The sequence below is a fragment of the Oncorhynchus mykiss genome, chromosome 2 (genome assembly GCF_013265735.2).
Source record: "Oncorhynchus mykiss isolate Arlee chromosome 2, USDA_OmykA_1.1, whole genome shotgun sequence".
NCBI classification, from domain to species: Eukaryota; Metazoa; Chordata; class Actinopteri; order Salmoniformes; family Salmonidae; genus Oncorhynchus; species Oncorhynchus mykiss.
The window spans coordinates 17,289,809-17,304,855 of record NC_048566.1 but is presented as its reverse complement, the minus strand read 5'-3'; the positions used below and the strand labels follow the sequence as shown (position 1 = coordinate 17,304,855).

The window sequence follows — 15,047 nt, the reverse complement described above, 5'->3', positions numbered from 1 at the left end:
ATAAGAAAGGAGAGAGAGAGAGAGAGAGAGTTCAGGGCTGAATAAGAAAGGAGTGAGAGAGAGAGAGAGAGAGAGAGAGAGAGAGAGAGAGTGAGTGTGTGTGTTCAGGGCTGAATAAGAAAGGAGAGAGAGTTAAGGGCTGAATAAGAAAGAAGAGAGAGAGAGAGAGAGTTAAGGGCTGAATAAGAAAGAAGAGAGAGAGAGAGTTCAGGGCTGAATAAGAAAGGAGAGAGAGAGTTAAGGGCTGAATAGGAAAGGAGAGAGAGTAAAGGGCTGAATAGGAAAGGAGAGAGAGAGAGAGAGAGAGAGAGAGAGAGAGAGAGAGAGAGAGAGAGAGAGAGAGAGAGAGAGAGAGAGAGAGAGTGAGTGTGTGTGTTCAGGGCTGAATAAGAAAGGAGAGAGAGAGAGAGTTCAGGGCTGAATAAGAAAGGAGAGAGAGAGAGAGAGTTCAGGGCTGAATAAGAAAGAAGAGAGAGAGAGAGAGTTCAGGGCTGAATAAGAAAGGAGAGAGAGAGTTAAGGGCTGAATAAGAAGGAACAGCATGTCAGAAATCAGCTCAATGCAATTGAAGAATCCATAGACTCTAACCACTTCTGGGAAAATTGGAAAACACTAAACAAACAACAACACGAATAATTATCTATCCAAAATGGAGATGTATGGGTAAACCACTTCTCCAATCTTTTTGGCTCTATAACAAAGAATAAAGAGCAAAAACATATACATGATCAAATACAGATCTTAGAATCAACTATTAAAGACTACCAGAACCCACTGGATTCTCCAATTACATTGAATAAGTTACAGGACAAAATAAAAACCCTCCAACCCAAAAAGGCCTGTGGTGTTGATGGTATCCTCAATGAAATGATCAAATATACAGACCACAAATTCCAATTGGCTATTCTAAAACTCTTTAACATCATCCTTAGCTCTGGCATCTTCCCCAATATTTAGAACCAAGGACTGATCACCCCAATCCACAAAAGTGGAGACAAATTTGACCCCAATAACTACCGTGGAATATGCGTCAACAGTAACCTTGGGAAAATCCTCTGCATTAGTATTAACAGCAGACTCGTACATTTCCTCAATGAAAACAATGTACTGAGCAAATGTCAAATTGGCTTTTTACCAAATTACCGTACAACAGACCATGTATTCACCCTGCACACCCTAATTGACAACCAAACAAACCAAAACAAAGGCAAAGTCTTCTCATGCTTTGTTGATTTCAAAAAAGCCTTTGACTCAATTTGGCATGAGGGTCTGCTATACAAACTGATGGAAAGTGGTGTTGGGGGTAAAACATACGACATTATAAAATCCATGTACACAAACAACAAGTGTGCGGTTAAAATTGGCAAAAAACACACACATTTCTTCACACAGGGTCGTGGGGTTAGACAGGGATGCAGCTTAAGCCCCACCCTCTTCAACATATATATCAACGAATTGGCGCGGGCACTAGAAAAGTCTGCAGCACCCGGCCTCCCCCTGCTAGAATCCGAAGTCAAATGTCTGCTGTTTGCCGATGATCTGGTGCTTCTGTCACCAACCAAGGAGGGCCTACAGCAGCACCTAGATCTTATGCACAGATTCTGTCAGACCTGGGCCCTGACAGTAAATCTCAGTAAGACCAAAATAATGGTGTTCCAAAAAAGGTCCAGTCACCAGGACCACAAATACAAATTCCATCTAGACACTGTTGCCCTAGAGCACACAAAAAACTATACATACCTTGGCCTAAACATCAGCGCCACAGGTAACTTCCACAAAGCTGTGAACGATCTGAGAGACAAGGCAAGAAGGGCATTCTATGCCATCAAAAGAAACATAAATTTCAACATACCAATTAGGATTTGGCTAAAAATACTTGAATCAGTCATAGAGCCCATTGCCCTTTATGGTTGTGAGGTCTGGGGTCCGCTCACCAACCAAGACTTCACAAAATGGGACAAACACCAAATTGAGACTCTGCACGCAGAATTATGCAAAAATATCCTCCGTGTACAACGTAGAACACCAAATAATGCATGCAGAGCAGAATTAGGCCGATACCCACTAATTATCAAAATCCAGAAAATAGCCGTTAAATTCTACAACCACCTAAAAGGAAGCGATTCACAAACCTTCCATAACAAAGCCATCACCTACAGAGAGATGAACCTGGAGAAGAGTCCCCTAAGCAAGCTGGTCATGGGGCTCTGTTCACAAACACAAACACACCCTACAGAGCCCCAGGACAACAGCACAATTAGACCCAACCAAATCATGAGAAAACAAAAAGATAATTACTTGACACATTGGATAGAATTAACAAAAAAAACAGAGCAAACTAGAATGCTATTTGGCCCTAAACAGAGAGTACACAGCGGCAGAATACCTGACCACTGTGACTGACCCAAAATTAAGGAAAGCTTTGACTATGTACAGACTCAGTGAGCATAGCCTTGCTATTGAGAAAGGCCGCCGTAGGCAGACATGGCTCTCAAGAGAAGACAGGCTATGTGCTCACTGCCCACAAAATGAGGTGGAAACTGAGCTGCACTTCCTAACCTCCTGCCCAATGTATGACCATATTAGAGAGACATATTTCCCTCAGATTACACAGATCCACAAAGAATTCGAAAACAAATCCAATTTTGAAAAACTCCCATATCTACTGGGTGAAATTCCACAGTGTGCCATCACAGCAGCAAGATTTGTGACCTGTTGCCACGAGAAAAAGGCAACCAGTGAAGAACACACACCATTGTAAATACAACCCATATTTATGCTTATTTATTTTATCTTGTGTCCTTTAACCATTTGTACATTGTTAAAACACTGTATATATATATATATAATATGACATTTGTAATGTCTTTACTGTTTTGAAACCTCTGTATGTGTAATGTTTACTGTTAATTTTTGTTGTTTTTCACTTTATATATTCACTTTGTATGTTGTCTACCTCACTTGCTTTGGCAATGTTAACACATGTTTCCCATGCCAATAAAGCCCTTGAATTGAATTGAATTGAGAGAGTTCAGGGCTGAATAAGAAAGGAGAGAGAGAGTGAGTTCAGGGCTGAATAAGAAAGAAGAGAGAGAGAGAGTTCAGGGCTGAATAAGAAAGGAGAGAGAGAGAGAGAGAGTTAAGGGCTGAATAAGAAAGGAGAGAGAGAGAGTGAGAGAAACCAATCGTTCAGATGGGCTCCAAACAGTGCAGAGACATTCATTGAAACATTGAACTCAAATGAAATGATGAACTCTATACAGTTTTTCAATAACTCACAGTACCAAAACAATAAAGATGGTGTCAATTTGGCTACTCAAAACATGTCCAACAAACACGTCCACCAAAAAAAAGAGGGCAAAATCTTTGCTTGCTTTATTGACTTTAAAAAAGCATTTGATTCGATTTGGCACGAAGGGCTATTCTACAAAATTCTACAAAGTGGGCTTGGTGGTAAGGTGTATGACTTAATAAAATGTATGTACACAGAAAACAAGTGTGCAATAAAAATCAAAAACCAAAGAACATAATTTTTTTCACAATGTCGAGGTGTGAGACAAGGCTGCAGTTTGAGTCCAAATCTTTTCAACATTTATATCAATGAATTAGCAGACATGTTGGACCAATCTCCAGCCCCAGGACTCACACTATTTGACACAGAAGTGAAATACCTGCTATATGCTGATGACTTGGTACTTCTATCACCAACCAAAGAAGGTCTTCAACAAAACATGAATATTCTGGAGCAATATTGCCATAATTGGGCCCTGGCAGTAAATTTCCCAAAAACTAAAATCATGATTTTCCAAAAAAAACCCAGATGTCAGAAACACAAATGTAAATTCACCCTGAACAACACCTTAATTGAACACACAAAAAATTACACCTACCTTGGTCTGACCATATCTGCATCGGGAAACTTTAATATGGCAGTGAAGGCACTCAAAGAAAAAGCCCGCAGAGCAATGTATGCAATAAAAATGAAATTATTCAAAATTAACATCCCAATTAGAATTTGGACTAAAATATTTGACAGTGTAATCCTACCAATAGCACTTTATGGAAGTGAGGTTTGGGGGCCACTCAACAAACTGGATTTTAAAATGTGGGACAAACATCCAATTGAAGCCCTACATGCAGAATTCTGTCGGAAAATTCTACAAGTCCAGAGAAATACACCAACTACTGCATGTAGGGCAGAATTGGGCCGTTTTCCAGTAATAATGAAAATACAGAAAAGATCATTAAAATTTTGGCTACATCTAAATTCAAGTCCAAATTCGAGTCTGCAATTTAAAGCACTTCAAGCCCAAGAGCTGAGCCCAGAAACGAGCCCTCTCAGTCAGCTGGTGTTGGACCTCACCAACCAAGCTGACACCAGCACTGCTTCAAAAGAAAGAATTCCAATAAGCAAAATCATGAACCAATCAAAAGAATCATATTTACAATACTGGAAAAACGAAACAAAATCCCAAAGCCGACTAAATTGCTATCTGACCCTAAACAGAGAATATGAATTGGCTGATTATCTCTACTCTGTCAGAGATACGAAGCAGAGACAGATCCTTACCAAGTACAGGCTGAGTGACCACCGATTGGCAATAGAAGCCGGCAGACATAAAAAGACATGGCTACCCAAAGAGGAGCGTGTATGTGGTCACTGCATGACAGGGGAGGTAGAGACAGAGATGCACTTTCTCCTTTACTGTGATAAATATTCCTCACAAAGACATTCATTATTCACAGAAATGACTACATATATTCCACATTTTTACAAATTGAACCCAGAGGAAAAACTAAGAATACTCATGGGCGAAGGAGCAATGGCTCCTCTTGCAGCCAAATATGTATTTTCCTGCCATAGCCTGAGGGACACTGAATAATAACATCTGCATAGTAAACAGTAACTTACTTATTATTATTATTACTATTATTAATGTTTATCATCCCAAATATGGGTGGTAATGGTAGTGATAACAGTTTAGTGATGGTAGTAGTAGTCGTAGTAATGATGATTGTAGTTGTAGTACTGATATAAGTACTGATATAAAGAAGAAGATGACCGTTATTTAGTTATAAGTTAGTTATAGTTTCATTTTCCATAATTTGATTTTATATTTATTACATTTCTACTATTGACTGTTACCATTTTATTGTATTTATTTTTGGATTTAATTTTGTATTATTATTTACTACCATTTTATATTATTATTTGCTATCATTTACAATTTTGTTACAATGTATATTGTATACATTGTTGCTTTGGCAATATTGACACAATGTTTTTCATGCCAATAAAGCAGCTTGAATTTGAATTTGAAAAATTTGAGAGAGAGAGAGAGAGAGAGAGAGAGAGAGAGAGAGAGAGAGAGTTAAGGGCTGAATAAGAAAGGAGAGAGAGTTAAGGGCTGAATAAGAAAGAAGAGAGAGAGAGAGAGTTAAGGGCTGAATAAGAAAGGAGAGAGAGAGAGAGAGTTAAGGGCTGAATAAGAAAGAAGAGAGAGAGAGCGTTCAGGGCTGAATAAGAAAGGAGAGAGAGAGTTAAGGGCTGAATAGGAAAGGAGAGAGAGTTAAGGGCTGAATAGGAAAGGAGAGAGAGTTAAGGGCTGAATAAGAAAGGCGAGAGAGAGAGAGAGTTAAGGGCTGAATAAGAAAGAAGAGAGAGAGAGAGTTAAGGGCTGAATAAGAAAGAAGAGAGAGAGAGAGTACAGGGCTGAATAAGAAAGGAGAGAGAGAGAGAGAGAGAGAGAGAGAGAGAGAGAGAGAGAGAGAGAGAGAGAGAGAGAGAGAGAGAGAGAGAGAGAGAGTTCAGGGCTGAATAAGAAAGGAGAGAGAGGGAGAGTTCAGGGCTGAATAAGAAAGGAGAGAGAGAGAGAGTTCAGGGCTGAATAAGAAAGGAGAGAGAGAGAGAGAGAGAGAGAGTGAGAGTTAAGGACAAGAATGAGGACAAGAGAGAGAGAAGGAGAGAGAGAAGGATAGAGAGAGAGAGAGAGAGAGAGAGAGAGAGAGAGAGAGAGAGAGAGAGAGAGAGAGAGAGAGAGAGAGAGAGAGAGAGAGAGAGAGAGAGAGAGAGAGAGAGAGGGTTAAGGGCTGATAAGAAAGGAGAGAGAGAGAGAGTCAAGGGCTGAATAAGAAAGGAGAGAGAGAGAGAGTTCAGGGCTGAATAAGACAGGAGAGAGAGAGTTCAGGGCTGAATAAGACAGGAGAGAGAGAGAGAGAGAGAGAGAGAGAGAGAGAGAGAGAGAGAGTTCAGGGCTGAATAAGAAAGGAGAGAGAGTTAAGGGCTGAATAAGAAAGAAGAGAGAGAGAGAGAGACTTAAGGGCTGAATAAGAAAGGAGAGAGAGAGAGCGTTCAGGGCTGAATAAGAAAGGAGAGAGAGAGTTAAGGGCTGAATAGGAAAGGAGAGAGAGTTAAGGGCTGAATAGGAAAGGAGAGAGAGTTAAGGGCTGAATAAGAAAGGTGAGAGAGAGAGAGAGTTAAGGGCTGAATAAGAAAGAAGAGAGAGAGAGAGTTAAGGGCTGAATAAGAAAGAAGAGAGAGAGAGAGTTAAGGGCTGAACAAGAAAGAAGAGAGAGAGAGAGTTCAGGGCTGAATAAGAAAGGAGAGAGAGAGAGAGAGAGAGAGAGTTAAGGACAAGAATGAGGACAAGAGAGAGAGAAGGAGAGAGAGAAGGATAGAGAGAGAGAGAGAGAGAGAGAGAGAGAGAGAGAGAGAGAGAGAGAGAGCGAGAGAGAGAGAGAGAGAGAGAGAGAGAGAGAGAGAGAGAGAGAGGGGTGAGCGAGAAAGAGACGTACAAGGCCTAGTCATCCTTACTTGGAACTTCTAATTAATGTCACCTAGGATGCAGGAGAAACCTCTCCTTCTCAAGTTACAGGCCTGTGGGAGGTGTGTGTGTGTGTGAGAGATAGAGTGTGCGTTTGGGTTTTGTTGAGATCAAACACTAAACACTAAACCAATAGATAGCCAACAGGTCAGTGAATAAAATACATTGTGCTTCTACCTCAAACCTATTGGCTTAGGGTATAACTCATTCCATGGAGGGCCTAGAGCATGGGTGTCAAACTCTGGCCCGTGGGCCAAATTTGGCCCGCGGGGTAATTATATTTGGCCCGCGAGCCAATACCAAATTACTACTAGAGCTGGCCCGCCGGTATTATACAGCGCATTCACCACTAATACTACGAATCCCATAATGCTCTGCTGTTTTCGCGCGCCAATCAGGACAGGACCCAGAAACGCTCTCTCCTCTGTGACAGTAGTCATAGCAACATAGACGCTACAACTGTCAGCGAGCTAACCCTTCCCAAAAATGGCGAAAAGAAAGGCAGAAAACAGGAGCTTTCTGGACAAGTGGGAGGCAGAATATCTGTTTACATATGTAAAAGACAAACCTGTTTGTCTTGTTTGTGGAGTCAACGTGGCTGTAAGTAAGGAGTACAACATTAGACGACACTATGAAACGAAACACCATGACAAATACAAGGACCTGGACATGACTCAAAGGAGCCAGAAAGTAGAGGAGATTAAAAGAAGTTTGGTTTCACAACAGAATATGTTTAAAAAAGCCACATCACAAAGCGAGGCTGCTGTAAAGGCTAGTCATATAGTGGCAGCAGAGATCGCAAAATCAGCCCGGCCCTTTAATGAGGGAGAGTTCATGAAAAAGTGCATGATGAAGGTTTGTGACCTCGTATGCCCAGAGAAAAAACAAGCATTTTCAAACGTGAGCCTGAGCAGGAACACAGTAGCTGATCGCACATGTGATCTTGCCACCAATCTGTATGACCAGCTGATGGAAAAGGGAAAAGATTTTGTTGCGTTCTCCCTCGCTGTGGATGAGAGCTGCGACGCATCTGATACTGCTCAGCTGTCAGTCTTCATCCGTGGAGTGGACTCAAATCTGTGTGTTACGGAGGAGCTATTAGGATTCAAATCAATGAATGGCACAACCACAGGAAAGGAAATCTTTGAGGAGGTTTCCAAATGTGTAACTGAAATAAAGCTGCCGTGGGATAAACTCGTTGGATTAACGACAGATGGTGCGCCAGCGATGTGCGGTAAAAAGAGTGGACTGGTGGGCATGGTTCGGGAGAAGATGCGGGAAGAGAACTGTGCAGGTGAGCTAACTGTTTACCACTGCATCATACATCAGGAAGCACTGTGTGCCAAAGCCCTAAAGATGGAACATGTTATGACCACAGTAACACAGGTAGTTAACTTTATAAGAGCCAAAGGTCTAAATCACCGCCAGTTTAAATATTTTCTGGAGGAGTGTGGTTCGGAATACGCAGACGTGCCGTATCACACAGAGGTGAGATGGCTAAGCAGAGGAAAAGTACTGAACAGATGTTTCGAGCTGCGTGAGGAAATATGTCAATTCCTGGAAACCAAAGGGAAGGATACAGCAGAGCTCCGGGAGCAAAAGTTCCTGTGTGAGCTGGCCTTTCTCTGTGACATCTCGAGCCATCTCGATGCGCTGAACCTGCAGCTTCAGGGGCGGGGGCGCATCATCACAGACATGTACGCTGCAGTGAGGGCCTTCAAAACTAAACTGTGCCTGTGGGAGAATCAGATGCTGCAAGGAAACCCTTGCCATTTTCCCTGCTGCCAATCCATAAAAGTGTTCTCGCCGCTGAGTTTAGCCGGCGATTTGCCGACTTCGATGCCCAGAAATGCAAGTTTGAACTGCTTAGTAATCCCTTCGCAGTTGATGTGGAAAATGCACCAACCAGCATCCAAATGGAGCTGATTGAACTCCAGTGCAACGACACGCTGAAGTCAAAGTATGATGCTGTGGGCGCCGCACAGTTTCCACGGTTCATCCCTGACACAATGCCTCAGCTCCGCACCCAAGCTGCTCAGATGCTCTCCATGTTCGGCAGCACTTATCTATGCGAGCAACTTTTCTCCTCGATGAAGATGACCAAAACAACTCACAGGAGACGTCTGACTGATGAACATCTTCGCTCGATACTGAGGATTTCTTCAGCTCAGAGCTTGAGCCCAGACATTGATGAACTAGCATCCAAGAAGAGATGCCAGGTATCTGGCTTGGGCACATCCGATTAGACCAGTGTGCAATAATTAACGTTTTCTTTATTAACTTTTTCTTGCTACAAGGCATGGGCTTGAGTGGTTGATTGATTTATTATCATTTTATTTGTAAAATTATTAGCTAGTGGAAAAAGTTTATTTTGGTATTTAAATCAGAAGGCTGCAAATAGAAAAGAGGCATACAATTTTTATTTAAATTTTATTTATTTAATAAATGAATGCCATTGATGTGTTTTTTCATTTGAAATTCGATTTTGCATGTCTCCACTATTAAATTATATATTGTATGGTAATAAGCGATGCTTGTTCCATATTCAGTGTTAAAGCAAAACTTGTTTGGGTCCATATTAAAAGGTTAATTTGTTCAATGTTGGCCCGTGACTTTGTTCAGGTTTTACATTTTGGCCCACTGGGTATTTGAGTTTGACACCCCTGGCCTAGAGTTTGCAGGTTTTAGTTTTTTCCATCGAATTAAGACCAAGACAACCAGGTGACGGGAATTCCTTACTAATCAGTGATCTTAATTCACCAATCAAGTACAAGGGAGGAGCGAAAGCACGAAGACACTCGGCCCTCCGTGGTATGAGTTTGACACATGGTTTAACCTGTGAATGTCATTAATTGACCAAGTTACTATGGGAGACAGGGGATGTTTTCTGACCAATAGAAAGAGTTCCCTGAAGGTTTTCAGAAGGTTACATCCTAACATTACAAACAGTGGCCAAATATTTATCTAAGCTATAAAGGTCAATGACGAATAAGAGAGAAAATGTCCTTGAAGTTCCCAGGCGGTGTATCCACAGTAACAATTTTTAATACAATGAATGTTCTGGAAAATGTCCAATATAAAACTGCTCTAAGAAAACTACGCTCTACTATAGCCCTGAGATCATTTTGCAGCAATTTGACAAATATTCTGGAGTATGTTCTTCGACACTAAAATCCCAGTTCTTTGTAACTGTGTGTGTGCCAGACTGCAGGCAGGGTGCATGCCTCAGAACATGTGCAGGCTTGTGTTTGTGCATTCGCCTGTACCAGTGAGCATGCCTCTGTGTGAGAAAAGCCAAACCCATCGGAGTGTGTGAAACTTCCTAAAGAGACCAAGTGGCTCCTCTGTTTTCCGCTGTGGTCTGGTCCGAGCTTCCCCTTCCAAGAGAGGAGCTGAGAGCTGAGTCCTTCTTTCCCTTCGCTGTGTGGTCTGGTCTGAGCTTCCCCTTCCCAGAGAGGAGCTGAGTCCTTCTTTCCCTTCTCTGTGGTCTGGTCTGAGCTTCCCCTTCCCAGAGAGGAGCTGAGTTCTTCTTTCCCTTCTCTGTGGTTTGGTCCGAGCTTCCCCTTCCCAGAGAGGAGCTGAGAGTGGAGTCCTTCTTTCCCTTCGCTGTGGTCTGGTCTGAGCTTCCCCTTCCCAGAGAGGAGCTGAGTTCTTCTTTCCCTTCTCTGTGGTCTGGTCCGAGCTTCCCCTTCCCAGAGAGGAGCTGAGAGTGGAGTCCTTCTTTCCCTTCGCTGTGGTCTGGTCTGAGCTTCCCCTTCCCAGAGAGGAGCTGAGTCCTTCTTTCCCTTCGCTGTGGTCTGTTCCGAGCTTCCCCTTCCCAGAGAGGAGCTGAGTCCTTCTTTCCCTTCGCTGCATCGATACTTTATCTAAGCTAAAATTATTGATCACCTCTCTCTGCTCTGCCCTCCTCTCGCTTGCCAGATACACAGAGACATAATGTACCCTACATATTTCATAGTGGGGGCTATTTTTGAAACTTGGATCTTTAAACTGCATGAAAAATTGAGAAGGACCAGTGCATGGATGGAAAGAGGGAGGGAGGGAGGGAGGGAGGGAGGGAGGGAGGGAGGAGAGAATGGCCCAGGGGCGAAGAGAAGGTGGGTGAGAAATACAGATGGGAGAGGTAAAGAAAGATGTAGAAGGGGGAGCTAGAGAGAAAGAGGACGGTAAGGGAGAGAAAGATATGTCCCCCTGCCCAGTGCTTTCCATACTGGAAACACAACACTCTCTCTTGGGGGAACAGCGTCACTTCATCGCAGGGTGCCGCGTGTGCATCTGAGGGCCAATCAGAGCTTGCGTGCTGCTCGGGAGTCATCAGTGCTTTCAGCAACTTAAAACCCTCACACCAACTCCCCCCTATTTCTAACCCTAAAGCAGAGAACCAGATCAGAGGCCAACAGCATACAAACACACACACATACATACACATACAAACACATGCAGACACACACTCACATAAACACACACACACAGACATACCCTCTTGGTGAGTTGTGTGTCCATCATGAAGTTGTGGACGTGTTTCTCCGCCTTGGTCAACTCCAGCTTCCTTGCTACCACGGCAACCACCAGAGCTGTACAGCCCGCACCCTGAGAGAGAGAAAGAGAGAGAGAGAGAGATAGAGAGAGAGAGAGAGAGAGAGAGAGAGAGAGAGAGGAGTGAGTGAGTGAGTGAGAGGTGAGAGTCAACACAATCTGTCAATCAGTGGATTAGGAAAAGCAAGGGAAAGAAAGGCGTGTATCATCAACAGTCAACAAGGATGGAGGGAGTGGGAGAGGATGAATCTCAGATGAGAGCAAGAGAGCGACATTATGACATTTGAAATGTCTCTATTACATTGGAACTTTTGTGAGTGTAATGTTTATTGCTCATTTGAACTTTTTTATTTAACTTTGTTTATCTATTTCACTTGCTTTGGCAATGTAAACATATGTTTCCCATGCCAATAAAGCCCCTTAAATAGAAATTGAAATTGAATTGAAAGAGAGAGAGAGTTAAAGAATTTTCTCAAAATCTAATGTTCTCAGACATTTTCATTCCTCTAGAATGGTCTGAAGTCCAACTTCAAGTCAAGATTCTATGCATTAGGAGAAATCTGCAAGCCTCAATCCCAAACGAATAAGAATTAAATCTAATTAGATGGTGCCAGTCTGAATTAGATGGTGCCAATCCTTTCCATTGACTTGGGATTGATGGCTGTAGATTCCTCCTAATGCATGCAGCTAACAGGGTCTAACAGGGTCTAACAGGGTCTAACAGGGTCTAACAGGGTCTAAACTACAGATAGGATGTAGAATACTACTTTAGAAAACGACAAAACATCTGACGTTAGGAAAATGTCTGACAAACTTTGATTTTAGGGAGAACTGTGGCTTGAATAGAGTCTTACAGACATCCCTGGGAGAGAGAGACGGAAAGAGATAGAGAGAGAAAGGACAGGAAGTTAATTAAGTTTCATATTAAATACTGTTTTGTACGGTAGAGAAGGAGAAAACATGTTTCTGAAGAGGGAGATAGAGAGGGAGGAGAAAGAGAGGGAACAGGAATGTGCTGGTGAGAGAGGAGGAGAGAGGAGGAGAGGGAGGAGGAGAGAGGAGGAGAGGGAGGAGGAGAAAGAGAGGGAACAGGAATGTGCTGGTGAGAGAGGAGGAGAGGAAGGAGGAGAGAGGAGGAGAGGGAGGAGGAGAGAGGAGGAGAGGGAGGAGGAGAGAGGAGGAGAGGGAGGAGGAAAGAGGAGGAGGAAAGAGGAGGAGGAGAGAGGATGAGAGGGAGGAGGAGGAGAAAGAGAGGGAACAGGAATGTGCTGGTGAGAGAGGAGGAGAGAGGAGGAGAGGGAGGAGGACAGAGGAGGAGAGGGAGGAGGACAGAGGAGGAGAGGGAGGAGGAGAGAGGAGGAGAGAGGGAGGAGGAGAGAGGATGAGGAGAGGGGAGGAGGAGAGGGTATGAGAGGGAGGAGGAGAGAGGAGGAGGAGAGAGGAGGAGAGAGGAGGAGGAGAGGGGAGGAGGAGAGGGGAGGAGGAGAGGGGATGAGAGAGAGGAGGAGGAGAAAGGAGGAGAGAGGAGGAAGAGGAGGAGGAGGAGAAAGAGAGGGAACAGGAATGTGTTGGTGAGAGAGGAGGAGAGGGAGGGTGAGAGAGGAGGAGATGGAGAAGGAGAGAGGAGGAGAGGGAGGAGAGAAGAGGAGAGGGAGGAGGAGAAAGAGAGGGAACAGGAATGTGCTAGTGAGAGAGGAGGAGAGGGAGGAGGAGAAAGAGAGGAGAAGAGGGAGGAGGAGAAAGAGAGGAGGAGAGGGAGGAGGAGAGAGGAGGAGAAAGAGAGGAGGCGAGGGAGGAGGAGAGAGGAGGAGAAAGAGAGGAGGAGAGGGAGGAGGGAGGAGGAGAGAGGAGGAGAGGGAGATGGAGGGATGAAGTAGGTATTAATGAGGTCACATAACTCCTGATAAGAAATGAATTAGGATTAACCATGTTTAATCAAAATGTGTGTGTGTGTGTGCGTGCATACTGAATGTGGATAAACCTGTAGCTAATGGACTAGACTTTAATACATACTCTTGAAAAAACAAGGCACTTTTGCTGAAAATAACTTTAGCGCATCTGAAACATATAAGACAAAAAGTCAGTGACCACATCTTTACTCTCCGTACACTCTATTTGTAAAATATCAATAAAATATAGTGAAAGCCTTGCAATGTTTTTATGTGTACATGTATGTCTGTGTATGAGTGGGTTTACAAAGTACCACTGATTTCAAACTAAATATCTGTCATAAACAGGGAACCACCCATCTGTCCTCTAGGTCATAAAACATCTCTCTCTCTCTCTCTCTCTCATAAACATATCCAGGGCCACAGACAAATCTTTGTAATGAAACGCACACACGTACACAGCCATATGCACGTACACAGCAACAGTCATATGAACATGATAAAATGAAAAGCCTTGCAGAGTGACATGTTTTTGTAATCTAATTTGGCATACATTAACACACTCCCCCATTCCACTCCCCTCTTTTTAACTCCCACACACACACACATGCACAAGCGCACGCACACACACTGACACCTGTCTCCCCCCCCCAGCCTCAGGGCAGTGGTATAATCCAACACTGTTGGCCTTCGCTGTTGTCATAGAGACGAGGGTGAGAATTCCCCCTATAGAAAGTCATTATAATCACTTTCAACCAGGGACAAATCACATCCTGTACTCACTCACTCTTTCTCTCTCTTCAACCTCTTATCCTCTCTCTCTCTCTCTGACCTCTCACCTCCTCTTTTCCCTTCTCTGCTCATCCTCCTCTCATCCTCCTTGTTCTTTCTGTTCCTTTCTATCTTTCTCTGTGTAGCTTTCTCCATCCATCCCCCTCTTCTGGTGAACAGAAACAAAAACCTCTCAGAGACAGAGACCCTGTCTATATAACTATTTTGTGTGTGTGTCTGTCTGTGTGTGTGTGTATTTGTGTGTGTTTATGTTTATGTGCATGATCTTGCATATGTGTGTGTGTTTTTGTATGTACGTGTGTTTGTGTTTGTGTGTGTGTTTGAGTGAGTGAGCGTGTTGTGTGCGATGTATCTGGAGTCATATTGAGAGTGCATGTCAAGCTCTGTGATAGTGGTGTGTGTAGGATGCAGTCAGTAACAGCGGGTATGGGAGTATCTGTGTCCACCCCCGTGTGTGTGTGTGTGTATCTGGCTTTGTAAGTGAAGGTGTGGGCGTATGTTAGCAGTGAGCAGGAACAGACAGGAAGACAGATACAGAGCAAGAGGCTGACAGAATAAAGGGACAAGGAGAGAAGAACTGAATGAATGAATGGAGAGAGAGGGAGAAGGACAAGGAGAGAAGGAGAAAAGAACTGAATGAATGAATGAATGAATGAATGGAGAGAGAGGGAGAAGGACAAGGAGAGAAGGAGAAAAGAACTGAATGAATGAATGACTGGAGAGAGAGGGAGAAACAGCAGAAAAATAGAGAGAAGACAAAAGACAAAGAGAGTAAAAGAGAGAGATGGGTAGAGGGAGAGAGGGAGAAAGAAGGAGCGAGGAAGAGACAGAGGCGTCAATACTGACACTTACAGACGGACAACAGACCAAAAATAAAACCATAGTCTGAGGAAGGAGAGAGAGAGAGAGAGAGAGAGCGAGAGAGAGAGAGAGAGTGAGAGAGAGAGAGAGAGAGAGAACGAGAGAGAGAGAACGAGAGAGAGAGAGAGAACGAGAGAGAGAGAGA

General features: G+C 43.5%; 1 protein-coding gene across 2 annotated transcripts in view; it reads right to left on the bottom strand.

The window, feature by feature from the left end:
• Positions 1-15,047, bottom strand: part of LOC100135972 (potassium channel TSK3) — a 152,852-nt gene that overhangs the window by 17,564 nt on the left and 120,241 nt on the right. For both annotated transcript variants that reach the window (XM_036990388.1, NM_001124312.1), the window contains 1 exon segment: positions 11,304-11,414. In XM_036990388.1, the coding sequence (XP_036846283.1) occupies positions 11,304-11,414 (111 nt within the window).